General features: G+C 54.0%; 1 protein-coding gene across 1 annotated transcript in view; it reads left to right on the top strand.

Moving 5' to 3' along the window:
* ELAVL1 (ELAV like RNA binding protein 1) overlaps window positions 1-14,814 on the top strand; it is a 36,621-nt gene extending 21,807 nt beyond the window's left edge. Inside the window, exons 3-6 of the mRNA XM_043466447.1 lie at window positions 1,928-2,031; window positions 5,701-5,854; window positions 10,318-10,543; window positions 13,264-14,814. Coding sequence (XP_043322382.1) covers window positions 1,928-2,031; window positions 5,701-5,854; window positions 10,318-10,543; window positions 13,264-13,588 — 809 coding nt within the window. The 3' untranslated portion in view covers window positions 13,589-14,814. The remainder of the gene's footprint in view (window positions 1-1,927; window positions 2,032-5,700; window positions 5,855-10,317; window positions 10,544-13,263) is intronic.
* Window positions 14,815-15,160: the final 346 nt, after the last annotated feature.

Raw genomic sequence — 15,160 nt, forward strand, 5'->3', positions numbered from 1 at the left:
GGGAGGGGCAAGAACATGAGACGACAGAGAAAAGCGAAGAAGATGGCCCGGACAGAGCAGGAGAAAGTGGCCCTTGCAGAATCGCCAGTAGTTTGTGTAGCTTCTCTGCCCTGAAGCGGGGAGGGCGTGACTCCACAGAGCACTCACAGTGTCAGGCTGCACACGGAGAGACTGGTGAGACCGGGGTCAAGGCCAGCATCAACCAGGAGAGCCCTGTGGACAGCATGCACCCCAGAACGATGGCATGAGAAGGGCTCTTCACTCTGCGGCCTTCTCCTGAAAGCCCATTGTAACCCCATTCTGACCACAGGAAAATTTCCGACAAACCCAGGCTGATGGAGAGTCTGCAAAATTTCTGGACCAGTCCTCATAGCTGTCAAGGTCATCTAAAACAGGGAAGGTGTGAGAAACTGTCCCTGCCAAGAAGAGCCTAAGGAGAATTGGCAGCTCAGTGTCATGGGGGACCTTGGATGGTGTCTTGGGACAGAAAAGGACATTAGAGGAAAATTCAGGCGGTCTGGCTCAGATGTGGACATCGGTACCAATTCACTAATGTAACAAATATACCATCCGAAGATGAGATGTTACTGATAGGAAAAGTGCGTGTGGGGTGTGTGGGAATGCTGCATGATCTTTGTAACTCTTCTTTAAATCTAAAAAATAAAGTATTTTAGTTTGTTTATTTCCAGGTGACAGCAGTGGGTCAGGCTCTTCCCAGGTCTCATTAATGGCAAAACGAGCCTGGGTTCAGCTGGTGAAGTGGGCAGAGCCAGCTCATCTGCTCTGCGGATCTCTGCCTGCTGGTGGCTCACGCCTTGTGTTTTAATCATCCAGTGGGCATGTGTGTGTACAGGACTTGGGGAGAGCAGTCGTCTCTCACGCTCACCCACTGTCTCTGCTGAGAGCAGTGGCCGATGCACGGGGTGTGCCTGCTGACGTGGTGCGGGGAGGGGTAAGATGTGGGCTTAGTGGCCGTTCTCGTCTCCAGGCCGCCTCCTGCTCCTCCGTTGGGAAGGCGTGCGGTTCCTTCCACTCTGACCGTCACCCATTGCTTCTCTCAGGGTCTCCTAGAGGCCCACAGCACCACCCCCCCCGCCATGCCGGGCCCCTCCTGCGCATCCAGTTGGTGGTCACCTCACCATTCTCAGTGGTTACCTGAGAGGGAGTGCGACACCCTGCCTGTAACGCTGGATTTCTTTGGGAAGAACTGAGGCTTGCGCTGGCCTTGTGGTGCCCCTGGGCATTGGCTGATGATGCCGTCACCGTAGGAGGTGCTGCCAAGGGGGACTCTGGTGGCCAGGCTGCCCTCAGCGCTGGTTGTCCCTGTACTCCCTCCTCCCCAGCTGGACTTTCAGTTCAGGAAACTGAAGGGAACCGACACTGGAGGGCGCCAGAGCCCAGCAGACCTTCCCACTCCAGCACAGCAGGGCGGAAAACAGCCTGGACACTGACGTCTGGTCATCGGCAGGTTCTCCCCACCCGCCTGTCCTGTCTGCTGCCGTGACTGTCCTCCTCCCCACCCCGCATCCCAGGTCCCCCCCACTGGGGGCTGCACAGAGCAGCCAGCACCAGTGGAACAGATCCTTGGCCCTGTTTTGGTGATGGGCTCCCTGGGATGCTCGATTACAAAAGTCACATTTTATTGGTTGGTTCTTTGCAGAAAATGTGCAAGTTTGCCAAGGTGGTGTCACAAATAAACCATCAGTATAGACTATAACCGTTGACCTCTAACCCCTCCTTTCCAGAAGCCTTGGCTCTTAGCTCTTGTGTCTTCTCGGTCATCTTCTCTCTGGTCTTGTCCTTTTGAGCCCAGCCAAATGCAGCCCTGTCCATCCTCCCCATCTCTTTCTCCCCTCCTTTCTCCCCTACCCCTCGCTGGCTGGCTGGCTCCCAGCGGCTCACTGATGTGCACATGTTCTCCACACAGGACACAGCTTGGGCTATGGCTTTGTGAACTACGTGACTGCCAAGGATGCAGAGAGAGCGATAAACACACTGAATGGCCTGCGGCTCCAGTCAAAAACCATTAAGGTAAAGAGCTGCGATCACCGTCTCATTGGTTCCTGGCTACATAGATGTCTGTGCTGAGCCCTGGCCTTAGTGAAAGACTCAACCTTTTATCTCCCCGTCACTGTCTTGGCACCATTAGCACAGTTGCCCCTCAGAGCCTGGGCACTTCCAGGGCATCTCCTATTGGCTTGTGTGAGACCCGTATCCAGTGGTGACTGTCCCAGCCCTTGTGCCTCTGGCTCCTCAGCCCCACCTGCAAAGGGAGGATCCCTGGAAAGGACTGGCACGGGGACCGCCCCTCCCCGGCCCCGGTGTCCCTGGCATGTTGGCTCACAGCAACCTCCTGGTGCAAAGACCTCCCCGCCAGTCTCCCCTGCTGGCCCAGCACTACTGTCCTCCTGCCGAGCGGGTGTTGGGCCAGGACCACGTTCCCACTTGCACCTGGTTATTGTTGCGGCCGCGGCAGCACTGTCCTTCCGCCCCCTGCCCAGGCTCCCCTTCCTGCCCCGTTCCAGCAGTTATGGTCCTCTTCTTACCAGTGCACTCAGCAGTCACTGGGCAGACGTGTAGGAGTTGCCCACTGTGGGCCACTCAGTGAACAAAACCATTCCCACGCCCTTGTAGGGCAGGCTGGCTCTCTGTGAGGTGCACACAGATGTTAAACAAATATGATACCAGGTGTGGCCGAGGTAGGTGTCACGAGGTGTCCTGGGGGCGTTGCGTCCTGTGGGGGGCTTCTGGATGACTTGAGGTACCTTGAGGGAAGGGAGAGAGCCGTGCAGCACGATGGGGTGGCCTGGGCAGTCAGTAGCGTCATTCCCTAATCAGGGGCTGAGGTGGGTTCCTGGGATGAGTTGGCGAGTCCACCAGGCCTCACAGGACAGACCGCCCCACCTTCGTGCTCCTCTCAACTGCCATCACTGACCATGTCCTCCTTTTCTCAGTCTCACCCCTCCCCACCCCCAGGTGTTTGTCATCAGGCTCTGTCCACCTCTGGACCAGCTTTGGGTTTCCTGACCTTCGCTCCATGTCCAGCCCTGCCGTAGGACATGCCCCCTCTCCCCACTCCACAAGGGACCCTGGCCGGGCTTCCTGCAGTAGTAGCTCCTCCTGTGCTGTGCCCACTGGCCCTCACCCACAGACCTGGTGAGGCGCTCATGCTGAGACAGGCATCCACCAGAGTCTCCAGAGCATCTCCCTCAACCCGAAGCCCTGGAACAAGGTTGCCCTATTGAACCTCTGCATCTTCCAGATCCTCAGGTAGCTCGAGGGGCCAGAAGTCTGAGTGCCCTCTGAGGGCCGTGAGCTGTGTGAGCGGGTCTGCCCCATGCCCCTCCCAGTGCCTGGCAGTCACTGGATCTTGGGTGGTTCTCGGCTTATAGAAGCACCACCCCAGTCTCTGCCTTCATCTTCACATGGCGTTCCCCCTGTGTGCATATCTGTGTCCAGATGTCTCCTTTTTATAAGGACCCCCCATCATTTATCTGGGGCCATCTTACTCTGCTCTGAACTTATCATCATGAATTGCATCTTTCATGATCCTATTTCTAATGAGGTCACACTCTGAAGTCCTGGGGTCAGGACTCCCAACGGGAATTTGTGGGAGGACGTAATTCAGAAGTCTTGGGTTCTTCAAAAACCTCTCACAGGAGGGTTTCCCAAGAACAGGACAGTGGACCTGGCAGAGGCAAGGGAACAGGTGGTGTGGGAGCTTAGGAGAGAGGGTTCTGGGCAGAGTGGTGCGGATCCGGGTGGGCGTGCCTGCCGTGGGTAGGCAGGCTCTCTGCCGCTGTCTTCTTGGGTTCTGATTTGACTCTGACCTTGACAGTGGCTGGAGAGGACAGGAAGCTGCAGTAGTCATCAGGGTCCCTGGAGACACCAAGGCTGGAAGGAACCGAAGTGCACTTGGCTCTGAAAGCACTTCCTCCCCCAGGCTTTATTAGGAGGTGATCGTAACCACAGTCAGCGCCTGCCGCCACAGCACTCCCCTGGCACTGGTCTGGGAGTGTTCTTTCCCACAGTGTCCTTCACCAAAAGCTGAGGGCAGGCCCCAAATGCAGCCTGTTCCAGACAGATCTGCGAAGGGCCAGGCAGGACATCCTGGGGGACAACTCCCTGCTGGCCTGGCCCAACCGCGGGAAAGCACAGGACGCCCTGAGTCCCAGCTCCTACCTTCAGCCATCCTGCCTGAAACCTGACACCTCTCACTGGGGCCTTTGGTAAAACCAGACGAAACAGTTGGAGTGACTCCCTCTGTCAGGAGTTTGAGTGGGGTGTTCTGTGGGGCTGGTTCATGTAGACCCAGAAAGTTAAGGTGCAGACGTAAGAGTGGGGCCAATATCCTTCTTGGAAGTTGAGAAGCATGGCCACGGCCACCTGGTGGTCTCTTTCTCTGAGGGCAGTGCTGCTTCTGCCCCAGGTCTTGCCCTAGAGTGTCGCCAAAGTGCCTCAGGCCTGGCTGCAGCGCAGGGACACATCCAGGGAATGTTGTCACTGCTGTTCCACTCTCCCCTCAGGTGGAGCTGGGCTCTGACCACACCCCAGTTTCTCCTTTCACCCGCTATCTCTCCTTCTGGGCTGTGTCCTGCTTTCCAGGCAAAGGCAGTGTCTGTTGTCTCCTTTTCTGGAATATTCCAGATGTGCCTCAAATGTGTGAGAGTCAGCGTGTGAACAAAGGGATGTGTGTGGGGGTGTGGTCTCAGCATGTAGACCTGCACCCCTGCCCTTCCTGGCAGGCCTGAGTGTTGTGGTGGGAACACATCTATCGTTTGTGCCCTTGTGCTGCCCAGTGACACCTGAGAGGTCGTGTCCGCTACTATGTTATGTATCGTCTCAGTTTTTTGACCCCCAGGGAAGACGTTCTGCTCAGGTCTAACTGCTCCCCCTTCCAGAGCACATGGTTCTCTGCTTCTTCTTCCTCCTTTGTCCCCCAGCCTCCTGACTTGGTTCTGATTCCCTCAGGTGTGGGGTGTGACTAGAGTCCTGTCCCCTCTGCCGAGGGTGGAAGGGCTTTGTCCCAGGGGCTCCTTCCCTGCAGAGGTCTGGCCTTGGCCCCATCCCTCTGTGGCCCACAGGATCTACCCTGCTCTCACCCCAAACTGGAAACACTAAAGACATTTCCTTGCCCCCAGCCTCACACGTAGACACCATTTTATCTAAACTGCAAAGTTCCTGTTAGTCTTTCTTCAGTTTTGCAAAACAGAAGCCCCAAAAAGCATGGGGTCATTTAATATTGAGCACTCACATGTGTTTCCCCACACACGGGGCCCCATCTGGACTCCATGTCGAGCTGGCCTGTTGCCTGATGGGTGTCACACTTCCAGAGCACCCAGCTCTCTCCCCCGCCATTCTCTGGGCTGCTCCCAGGTAGGACGATGTCCTCTTCCAGCCCTGCTCTTTGTCCAGAGAGGCCTGAGGCCAAGGTAGGAGGATGGGCAGCCAGGGTTGGTCCCTGCCCTGCCCCACACCAGCCATGGACCCCCAGACTCTCGACTATGAAATAGGAGTGACATCGGCATCATCATGGCACATGAGGGTCCCTGCCTGGCCCGAGGAGGGCTGCCAGCACGGACTGCCACAGGTGACCTTCTTCCACAGGGTTGACTTTCCCTCACCTGAAGGTGTAACACCCTCCCTGGATGCCTTGGCCACACACCTTCCCTAACGCTAGCAAGCGGTTTTGTTTTCAAGGTGTCATATGCACGCCCAAGCTCCGAAGTCATCAAAGACGCCAACTTGTACATCAGCGGGCTCCCGAGGAACATGACCCAGAAGGACGTAGAGGACATGTTCTCTCGGTTTGGGCGGATCATCAACTCGCGAGTCCTTGTGGATCAGACCACAGGTACGGTGCCTGGCCTGGGACACAGTGCACTTTCTTCCAGGCAGGGCTCGAGTCTCCTTGGGAAGGCAGATGACTGTCCATAGTTACTCCAGCCATGAGGACAGAATCACAGTGAGAAGACGTTGGCTTTTGCTTAATGAGGCCAGGAAGTTGGGGGGGTGGGGGGCGTTACGTGACATAAAAGCCACCCCGACATGAAAGGTGAGGTGCGGCCAGGCTTTTACAGTGAAAACGCCAAGAGATCCTGGCACTGTTCACTGGCACCCCCTGTCCGAGCCTGGACTTGAACGTTGCTCTTACTGCAGGCAGCAGGGTGCAGGGTCAGACAGTCTCTACTCCAGGTCCAGAGTCCCCACCTGTCATTGTCCCAGAGCTCTGCGGAGTCATTCTTGAGTCTCCACGACTCAATGACCCCCACCCAGTAGCACATTCAAAGCTCGAAGGCTGTCCTGGCCACTTCACTACCCCCTCTTGGGTCAGCTGAGCTCAGGACACAAGCAGCTCAGGCTCTGGGCTCTGCACATAGCACTCAGGCCCACCGAACTGAGCACCACAGGCCCAGAAGCTGCCCCTCAAGGTGGCCACCTGCCCCACCAGCCTTGGGCCTGGATCGGGCCGGCCACACACTCGGGTCTGTCAGGGAAGCAGTGAGCTTGGGACATCCAATGTTAGGGCCCTTCAGCTCTGTTCTCTGCAGGAGTGGGAATTTGCTAACCAACTAGAAAGTAAAATCGCTGCTCCCAGAGCTCAGTGAAACTGGTAGACTTGTCTGGTCGGTTTTCCTGTTCTTCCAGCACTGAGCGTACTCCCCGCCTCTGTGGCTGAGGTAGTCAAGCACGCACTGGTAGCTGGGCTGCAGCAGCTGTGGCTCCGGGGTGGCCTCCCCGGGAGGCTGGAAACAGACGCAGAGCAGGCAGGGAGGCTGTCCCGGCTTGTGGCAGACGAGCGGGGTGCATGTTTTCCCATATCCTCCCTGAACTGTGTGCTCTGTAGCCCGCAGCCTTGTCCCCCACTCTCCCTCGTCCTGTCTCAGCTGGGCACGGGCTGGGGCCCAGCTTGGAGAGGAGCAGACAGCTTGACTCCTCCAGGGCCCCGAGGAGGAGCAGGGGCTCCTGGAGTGCAGTCCCCAGGTGCAGGTCGCTGGCAGCTCTGGGTACCCCCCCAGGCTGGCACTGACACCCACTCTGCTATAGGGACATGGACTTCACCCACCTGGCCTCCTTTCTGCCCCTGGCTCTGGGCCGGGATGGGCATGAGGTGACGATGCCATGTGCTTGGTATAAACCCTTGGTCTGCGCCAGACTAGTTCCTGTGGTCCCTGAAGGCACCTCCCTTACCTTCAAGTACCAGTCGATCAAGTGACCCCACGCCTCCATTTACCCTCCTGCGCAGGAGCGTCTGAGTGGGCTGTCAGGGGACCTGGAGCGGGCAGTGATGGTGGCCTGCATCCCGCCTCCATGGCCCTGCTTTCGCCAGTCCTGTGTGGACTGCTGGCCTCTGCTCATCTCGGTCCAGCCCAGCGCTGCTGAGAAGGGCCCGGCTCCCACTCTGGAGTCCACGCACCTTGAGAGCACCTCCCCCACCCCTGGGCCACAGAGCCTGGGCTTTTGTCCCCAAAATCCTGAGGATGGTCACTCCTGCAGGCAGTTCACGCACCCGTTTGCTGGAGATTTTGCTCTCTTTCCCTTTGCAAGGCTGCTGTCTCCTAGAGTTTGGGAGACTCTCAGGCCTCCCCACCAGCTTCTGCCACTTCAGTGTGGGCCCCCACCCCACACCCCTGACTGTCTTTAGGAGCTTTGTGAGAAGAGGGTGCAGGAGCCGTGAGGGGCCCCCAGGGGCTCCTCTCCACAGCCCTCCCCTCGCCGGGGTGTGACACTAGAGAGGAGAAAGGCGAGCCCGTGGGACTGTGGGCTCCCCCCCCGCCCCGCTCTGGAGGATCCTGCTGCTCAGCGCACCTCTGCTGGGACCCGATGGAGCCCAGCAGCCAGGCCAAGAATGGCACAGAGAGCACGTCTGCATGTCAGGTTTGCTTTCATGTGGCATATGTTTTAAAGAAACAGAGAAGTACTCAAAAAACCTTAACCTGTAATTTAAAAAAAAAAATGGCCTGAGTAATTAAAAAGAAAAAAAACCAGATGGTCTGGTTAATTAAAAAAAAAATCAAAAAAAGAAAAACCATAATTTCCTGAGCTGACAAGTTTTTTTTTTTAAATTTCTTTGCTTCTTTATGCATTGTAATTATGACCTTTATAGTTGGCTCATCTAGAGATGGTGCCATTTATTGGTCTCTGCTCTTAATCCTAAAAACACTAGAGGAAAAAAAAAATCATCTTTAAAATGTATATTTTCATCCAAGCATTGAGTTTATATTCCCTCACTTATGTAACTTTCTTTCTTTTACTTGGGTTTTCTTGCTTTCACTTGGGCAGTTTTCATTTGATAGTCATTTTAGAAAACCAGACAGGGAAGCCACACTTGCACACACACACTGTCTCTGCTTGATTGCAAGGTCTTCATGAATAGAGTGAGATTGTCCCCTGCAGGCAGCTTTCTGTGGGAGCCAGCCAGCCAGCCGCAGCTTCCAGTGAGATTTGCCTGTGGTTAGATCTCGTTCGGGTTCCCATCTGTCTAAGCCGTCGTTCGTGTCGTTTAAGAGTAAATAAAGAGTGTATGCCAAGTACATGTTTTCAGGTGTTCCTTCTGAACTGAAATTTTAAACTGGGCTCAGGCTCTAGACTGCGCCTGGCACATGTGAATCTCTGGATCTGGTCTCACTGACTCAGTGAGCATCTCTGGCTGTGTCCATTTAAAGTTCATACTTACATAGTCAAGGAGCCATGGTGGGGGCAGCCTTGAGACTGCCAGGGGCCACTGTGTGGCCTCCCAGGGTGCTGTGCTGGGGGCATTTCCCGGTTGGAAAGTTGGGGTGTGTGCTTTAGGACTTGGCATTCACAGTATGTTACGGTTGTGGCAGAAGAACCCCTGCCCGAAGGCCCCTGACTACGTCTGTTTGTTTACATGGGGCCCACGGTGTCCCTTCCCAGTCAGGACAGAGCGTGGGATTCTATTAACAGGCCCCAAAGGGGCACTTCTGGCAGTAGAACTTGTCATTGGCGCCCCTGCCTGATATGCCTGAGTCCCCCACACCTCTCCTCGGCCCCCACCCTGGGCCCATCCTGGGGACTATCGATGACACCCTGTGGGACATGGGAGCCTTGCTTAGCCGGTGGCCCGGGGCCGTGGGCTCTTCTGCTCTGATAACTGTCGTTCACCACCTGGTTAAGGCCTCGGGACAGCCTGTGACTGGCAGTGGAGAGGGAGAACTTCCAGGGTAGGGCTGTCTGCCACAACCTCCTCTCCAGGGTGCTCCTCAGACACCCTCAGCTGTCACCTCCACACTGTGACCACTACCCTTGACCCCAGGAGAAAGAGCTGGTTGTCTCCATGGCTCCACATTCCTTCACCCCAGCCCCACCTCATTCCTCCACTTCTTTAAGGGACTGGTCCCTGTCATTCCTCGCAGGCCCAGAATGTAGGCAGAAGGAGGATAGAAGGTGACTGAGCCCACTCCCACCTGGTTTGTTCAGGTCTCACCCTCATGCCAGGCTGACCCGGCTCCGCCTTCAGCAGTTGGGCCTGGGACTCAGGCAGCCACGTTCTTGTTCTTTCAAGGGCTGAGGCAGCAGCAGAATCAGGGGCTTGCCTTCCAGAGGCTCTGTCCAGGGAGGCAAGGTAGCTGAAGGCAATGGTGATCGTACCCGAGGCAGGGAGTCTGTGGGTGGGTGTCAGCACCATTGAGGGCCCTCAGAATCAAGAGAGGCCAGAGTCTTCTCAGAAAACTTAGGCTGTCCAAGAGGTGCATGAGGTGTTTATGGCAGGAAAGAGCCCCCAGGGTGCAGCTGGGTTACTCAGACTCCATGCCCTTCCGGGACTCAGGAGGCTGAGTCAGGCACTGAGCGAACAGGGATTGGATCAGGCCAGCTGGGAAGGTGACCTGTGAAGGCCTGGCATGGGCATGAGGCCGGATGGCCGGGCAGGCCATGGGAGGGAGCACCCTGGGGCAAGGGAGAGTTCCTTATTGTCCGCCCAGCCCTCAGCATGCCATGCACTGGCACCGTGGCGGGCACCTGGCCTCCACAGTGATGGAGGACAAAACATGGCTTCCTTTTAAAAAAGAGGTCTGGGGCATCTCTCTGGGATGTTGTGCCAAAGTGTCTTATTGCACAGAGACTATGCATTGTTGCTTCAACTCAGAAGAAAGTTTGAAACCTTAATCTTTTATTAGTCATTGTTTGTTTTAATTTGTTCATGTTTCCATATATAGGTTTAATTTTTGTTTCTCTCATTAGCCAAGCATCCAGTTTAAACCACAGTAGGCTGACTGACTTGACTTTTGCTTTTCAGTTTTAAAACTCCTTGCATTTTTTTCCCCCTAACTCCATTTTTGTTGGTTTGTTAAAAAGGTTTGTCCAGAGGGGTTGCGTTTATCCGGTTTGACAAACGGTCGGAGGCAGAAGAGGCAATTACCAGTTTCAATGGTCATAAACCCCCAGGTTCCTCTGAGCCCATTACAGTGAAGTTCGCAGCCAATCCCAACCAGAACAAAAACGTGGCGCTGCTCTCCCAGCTGTACCACTCGCCAGCTAGACGGTTCGGAGGCCCCGTCCACCACCAGGCGCAGAGATTCAGGTGGGTCAGGAGGGTGCGCTCTTCCCACCATGGCCACACGTGCCGCATCCAGCTGCTCGCAGCCTGCTGGGCAGGCACTCCCGGGCTGCGGGCTGATCATGTCCTGTCTCTGTGTCCCCTGCCCGCCTCAGAGGGTTATCTGTGTGGAGCCATGTGTTTCCATCTGAGTATGTCTTTAACGGGAGTAAATAAGTTGGCACAGCTGCATCTAGCTCCCAGCTCCTGGCGCTGCAGCCTGCAGTTCCTCAGGACAGGCGAGTGGACCACAATATGGAAGAGCATCGTGTATCTGGGGAGGAAGATGTAGCCTGAGCTCACTGGAGGGCTGGTCTCCTTCCACAGTTTTAAACAGGTTTTAGACTTTTGATGAGCAGCCCGAGGGCAAACCTTTCTTGTCCACCTCCTTGTGGAGTCATTTGGTGTCTAAATATTACTAATTCTGCTTTTTAAAAGCCCCGTCCTAGAGGCGAACTGTTTACCTGCCTTCCTTAGCCTTTCCACATAAAACAGTTCTAGTTGCCAGTATGTAGTAGAGCAGAAACGAGTAGAGCTGGTGACTTGGACTCTGAAATCAGCTGTATTACTACCTCATGGACAACAGAGAGGCCCACAAGCTGGCCTGCCTTCGTTGGCTTTTCAGGTTTAAAGGCAAAGCTGGGGAAGTGTGTTTGGACAGAAGTGAGCTTGATCCAGTTTGAAAGTCAGATAGCGCAATCAGCCTCACTGCTGATCTGGTGGAGGGTGTAGATAGATGGCCAAGTTCAGGGAGTTACCTGTGAACTCTGGAAAACCAGAGAGCTCGGGGGAGAAGAGAAAGGGAGACGCGAGTGCAGGAGGGGCCAGGCAGGAGAGTGACCATGACCTCCAGGGACAGACAGAAGGAAGGGCAGAGGGGGAAGGTAAGAATAAGAGGGAGGAAGACCCAGAAGAGGAGAGAGTTTGCAGAAGGGCCCCAGATCTAGGATAGGATGGGTCCGTTTGCCTCTGTGGGGGAAGGTAAGAATAAGAGGGAGGAAGACCCAGAAGAGGAGAGAGTTTGCAGAAGGGCCCCAGATCTAGGATAGGATGGGTCCGTTTGCCTCTGTACATCAGAGGTAAGGATGGGGGCAGTTCATGGGAATTGAGATGAAGTCAGCTCTCAGTAGCAGGAGACTCTAAGGGGTGAATGAGAGTGAACTGCACTGTCGCCGGGACAGCGGTCAATCCTGTACAGCCTCGGGTCACTTTCAGTTTCATGAACATGTCAAGGTTTAGTGAACCACTGTCATAACTTGGGTCCACGTCCTACAAAAGGTAGAGGAGACGAGGTTCATTTAACAGTCAGCCTCTTCCCAGTTCTCACTGAAAAGCAGCTCACACAGGCCCTCGGGGGCCCTTCCCCACCCCCGTTTCAGTGATCCTGTGGTCTCACCACTAACAAGTCATTTAACCAACTCAGACATTTGGTGCGGCTGTTTAACGTCATTCCCGCAAATTCGAAATCACGGCCCACAGCATGCCTTGATTCTTCATCATTGATCACCGTTCTGTCAGTGGGCTGCACCCCAGGGGGCTGGTCACTCTTCTCCAAAGTCTGTCAAGGGAGTGAATTTGTTCAGTGGCACTCGAAGGCACCCCGCTCACCCCTGAGTCAGGCCAACACCTCAAACCTGATCGTGTTTTGGAGCAGGTAGTCCTTCTCCAGTTGCCTTGTGGGGCTTCAGAGATGCTGTGTCATGCTCAAGTGTTCTTAAACTGGTCCTCTGACAGTTAACTTTTGTGTTTGTGAAACATCTCGAGGGCCACGTGGCTTCAGGAGCAATTTTGTCATCTTCCTTCATTGTTAACTGCCATGGCCATGATTTGTAGGCTTACGTTTATGTGACTAAAAGTGTTTCTTTAGAAAAGGGGCCCCAGGGACTTCCCTGGAAATCCAGTGGCTAAGACTGCCTTCCAAGGCAGGGGCAATGGATTCGATTCTCTGTCAGGGGACCAAAGTCCCACATGTTATGGGGTGCAGCCAAAAATTTTTTTTAGAAACTGAGTGGTCCCACAGTTTTGGTAAAGCTTGGTGGACTTGCAGTCCGTAGCCCTGGCCCTTCTGGGGTGTTATGAGCCAGCAATGGAAGGTTGTCCAGAGCTGTGCCCTGCTGCAGTGGCCCTTCATGGGTGTGTACTGTATGCAGACACTGCTTGGCTGTGAACCCTCGGAGAGGGAAGGTCCTGACGAGGTGGGGGGTACAAAATTCAGAGAAAGAGAAGAAGATTCAGCCCTCCCCCACCCCTGGCAAACACACATATATACACAGACATATAGGATAAGGAAGGGTTTCCCCAGGGGGAGCTGGGAGTGTAACAGCACCCAGGAGGACGTGGAGAAGCTCCTGTCATTTAAAATGTGGGAAGTACCGGTGTGACTAAACAGGACCCGCCTCTTCCCCCACCCCACAGTGGGAGGGGTGGAGGGAGCGGCTGGTCAGAGGCCACTACAGGCCCCCTCGACGGGGGAAGCAGGTTGAGGCTCTGACCCCCTCCGGACAGCCAGTGTCTCTCCTCAGAGCCCATTCCCTATGGAGCAGGGAGCCTGTGCCCTCCCTCTGACACTATATTGACTTCCGCTCAGTGGAAAGCTCTGACGGTGCCCGAGGTGGGGGTGCCAGCCCAAGCGCCCCCATGGGCCACGTGCCCACGCGCGGGCCCACCCCGACCCTGACCTGAACGCTGTGCTCTCTGTTTGCTAGGTTCTCCCCCATGGGTGTAGATCACATGAGTGGGCTTTCTGGTGTCAATGTCCCGGGCAACGCTTCTTCGGGCTGGTGCATCTTCATCTACAACCTGGGCCAGGATGCCGATGAGGGGATCCTCTGGCAGATGTTCGGCCCGTTTGGCGCCGTTACCAATGTGAAAGTGATTCGCGACTTCAACACCAACAAGTGCAAAGGCTTTGGCTTTGTGACCATGACAAACTATGAAGAAGCCGCCATGGCCATAGCAAGTCTGAATGGCTACCGCCTGGGGGACAAAATCTTACAGGTTTCCTTCAAAACCAACAAGTCCCACAAATAACTCGCTTACGCTTTTTTTTTTTTTTTTGTACGGAATAGATAATTAAGAGTGAAGAAGTTGAAACTTTTTTGTTAGTGTACAACTCATTTTGCGCCAATTTTCACAAGTGTTTGTCTTAGTCTAAATGAGAAGTGAAAAGGTTTTTATACTCTTGGGATGCAGCCGACATGTTCAAATGTTTGAAATCCCACAATGTTAGACCAATTTTAAGTTTCTTAAGTTATTTCCTTTAAAATATATATTAAACAGAAATCTAAATAGACTGCATTGACTAACCAGTCCCTCGGGATGGTGGTGAAACTGAAGCATGCTTTAACTTCCGAGACTGTCTAACACGCGTTTCATTCAATGTCTCCACAAACTGGATAGAAACCAACAAGCAAACAGAAATGATGTTTTAGTTTTAGTTCCTAAAGATGTTAGACAGATGCTGAGTGCGTGTTTTTCTCAACCGCTTCCACATTTTAAGCGATTTCTGCTTCGGTTGACAGGAAATTGCTTTCCCAAGCAGGTCCCATTGCCACCTGCTGCTCACCCAGCCAAGGGGCCCCGGCTGTGGCAGTGGGCCAGTCTGCCGTGGGCCACCAGCGGGAGGGGGACCGCACGCCGGGCCGGGCCAGGCCCTGCGGAGGACACGAGGGGTCTCCTACGCCCAGGCACCAATGGGAACGGACCAAAGAGTTTCAGGGGAACTCCAGTATATTCCAGAGTCAGATCTCAGCTGCAGGCACGCCTCAAGATGCCTTGCTCCTCCGACCCCCGAATTCCTGTCCACACGTTGCATGCGCAGTGCCCCCACAACAGCGGATTCTGTCGACCCTGTCTTCGCTCCAGTTTCCGAGCGCATTGACCACAGCTCCAATGCGTCAGATAGCTCTATTTTTTAACGACACAGAAACATTTGAGCATTGTATTTCTCGCATCCCTTCTCGTGAGCGCTAGGCTTTTTTCTATTTTAGTCAGGTTTTGTTTTGAAACTTTGCTCTCCTATGAACACTCAACAGAAAAGTACTTACTTCCTGACAGTTACCTATTAACAAAAAACAAACAGCAACAACAAAAAACACCCTTTGATTTGTAGTTTTAAAGATTAACCCTCAAAGTTCTCTTCATAACTGCCTTGACGTTTTGGGTTGTTCTGTTAATTTTCTTTTGCTTTTTTGTGTTTTTTGTTTGTTTTTACTTTTGCATTTAAGACCATTAAATTTGATTTTGTTTTGCTCGAATTTTGTTTTGTTTTTTATTTTACCTTTTCTTTCTTTTTGGCTAGGTAAGGTACAGACAGCCCAGCATTCAGGGAGGATTCATAAAATCTTAAGCAACAAATCTACTTGCCTCAAGACAAAGCATTTACGGATCTGTGATGTTAGGATTGTGCCCTCAAGGTGGTGTTTTTTTCCAGACGGGGAGTGGGCAGGGAGAGTCCAAGAGAGGGCCTGAGAGGGAAACAGGCAGGGCCCCAGTCTCCAGGCAACTCCTCAGGAGCATGATGTGATTTTTTTTTATAAATAACCAGTGTATGAGAGAATCAAAACCACCATAACTTAGTACCAGCGGTTTTTAACCTTGACA

This window comes from Cervus canadensis, chromosome 4 (assembly GCF_019320065.1).
Source record: "Cervus canadensis isolate Bull #8, Minnesota chromosome 4, ASM1932006v1, whole genome shotgun sequence".
In the NCBI taxonomy this organism is placed as follows: Eukaryota; Metazoa; Chordata; class Mammalia; order Artiodactyla; family Cervidae; genus Cervus; species Cervus canadensis.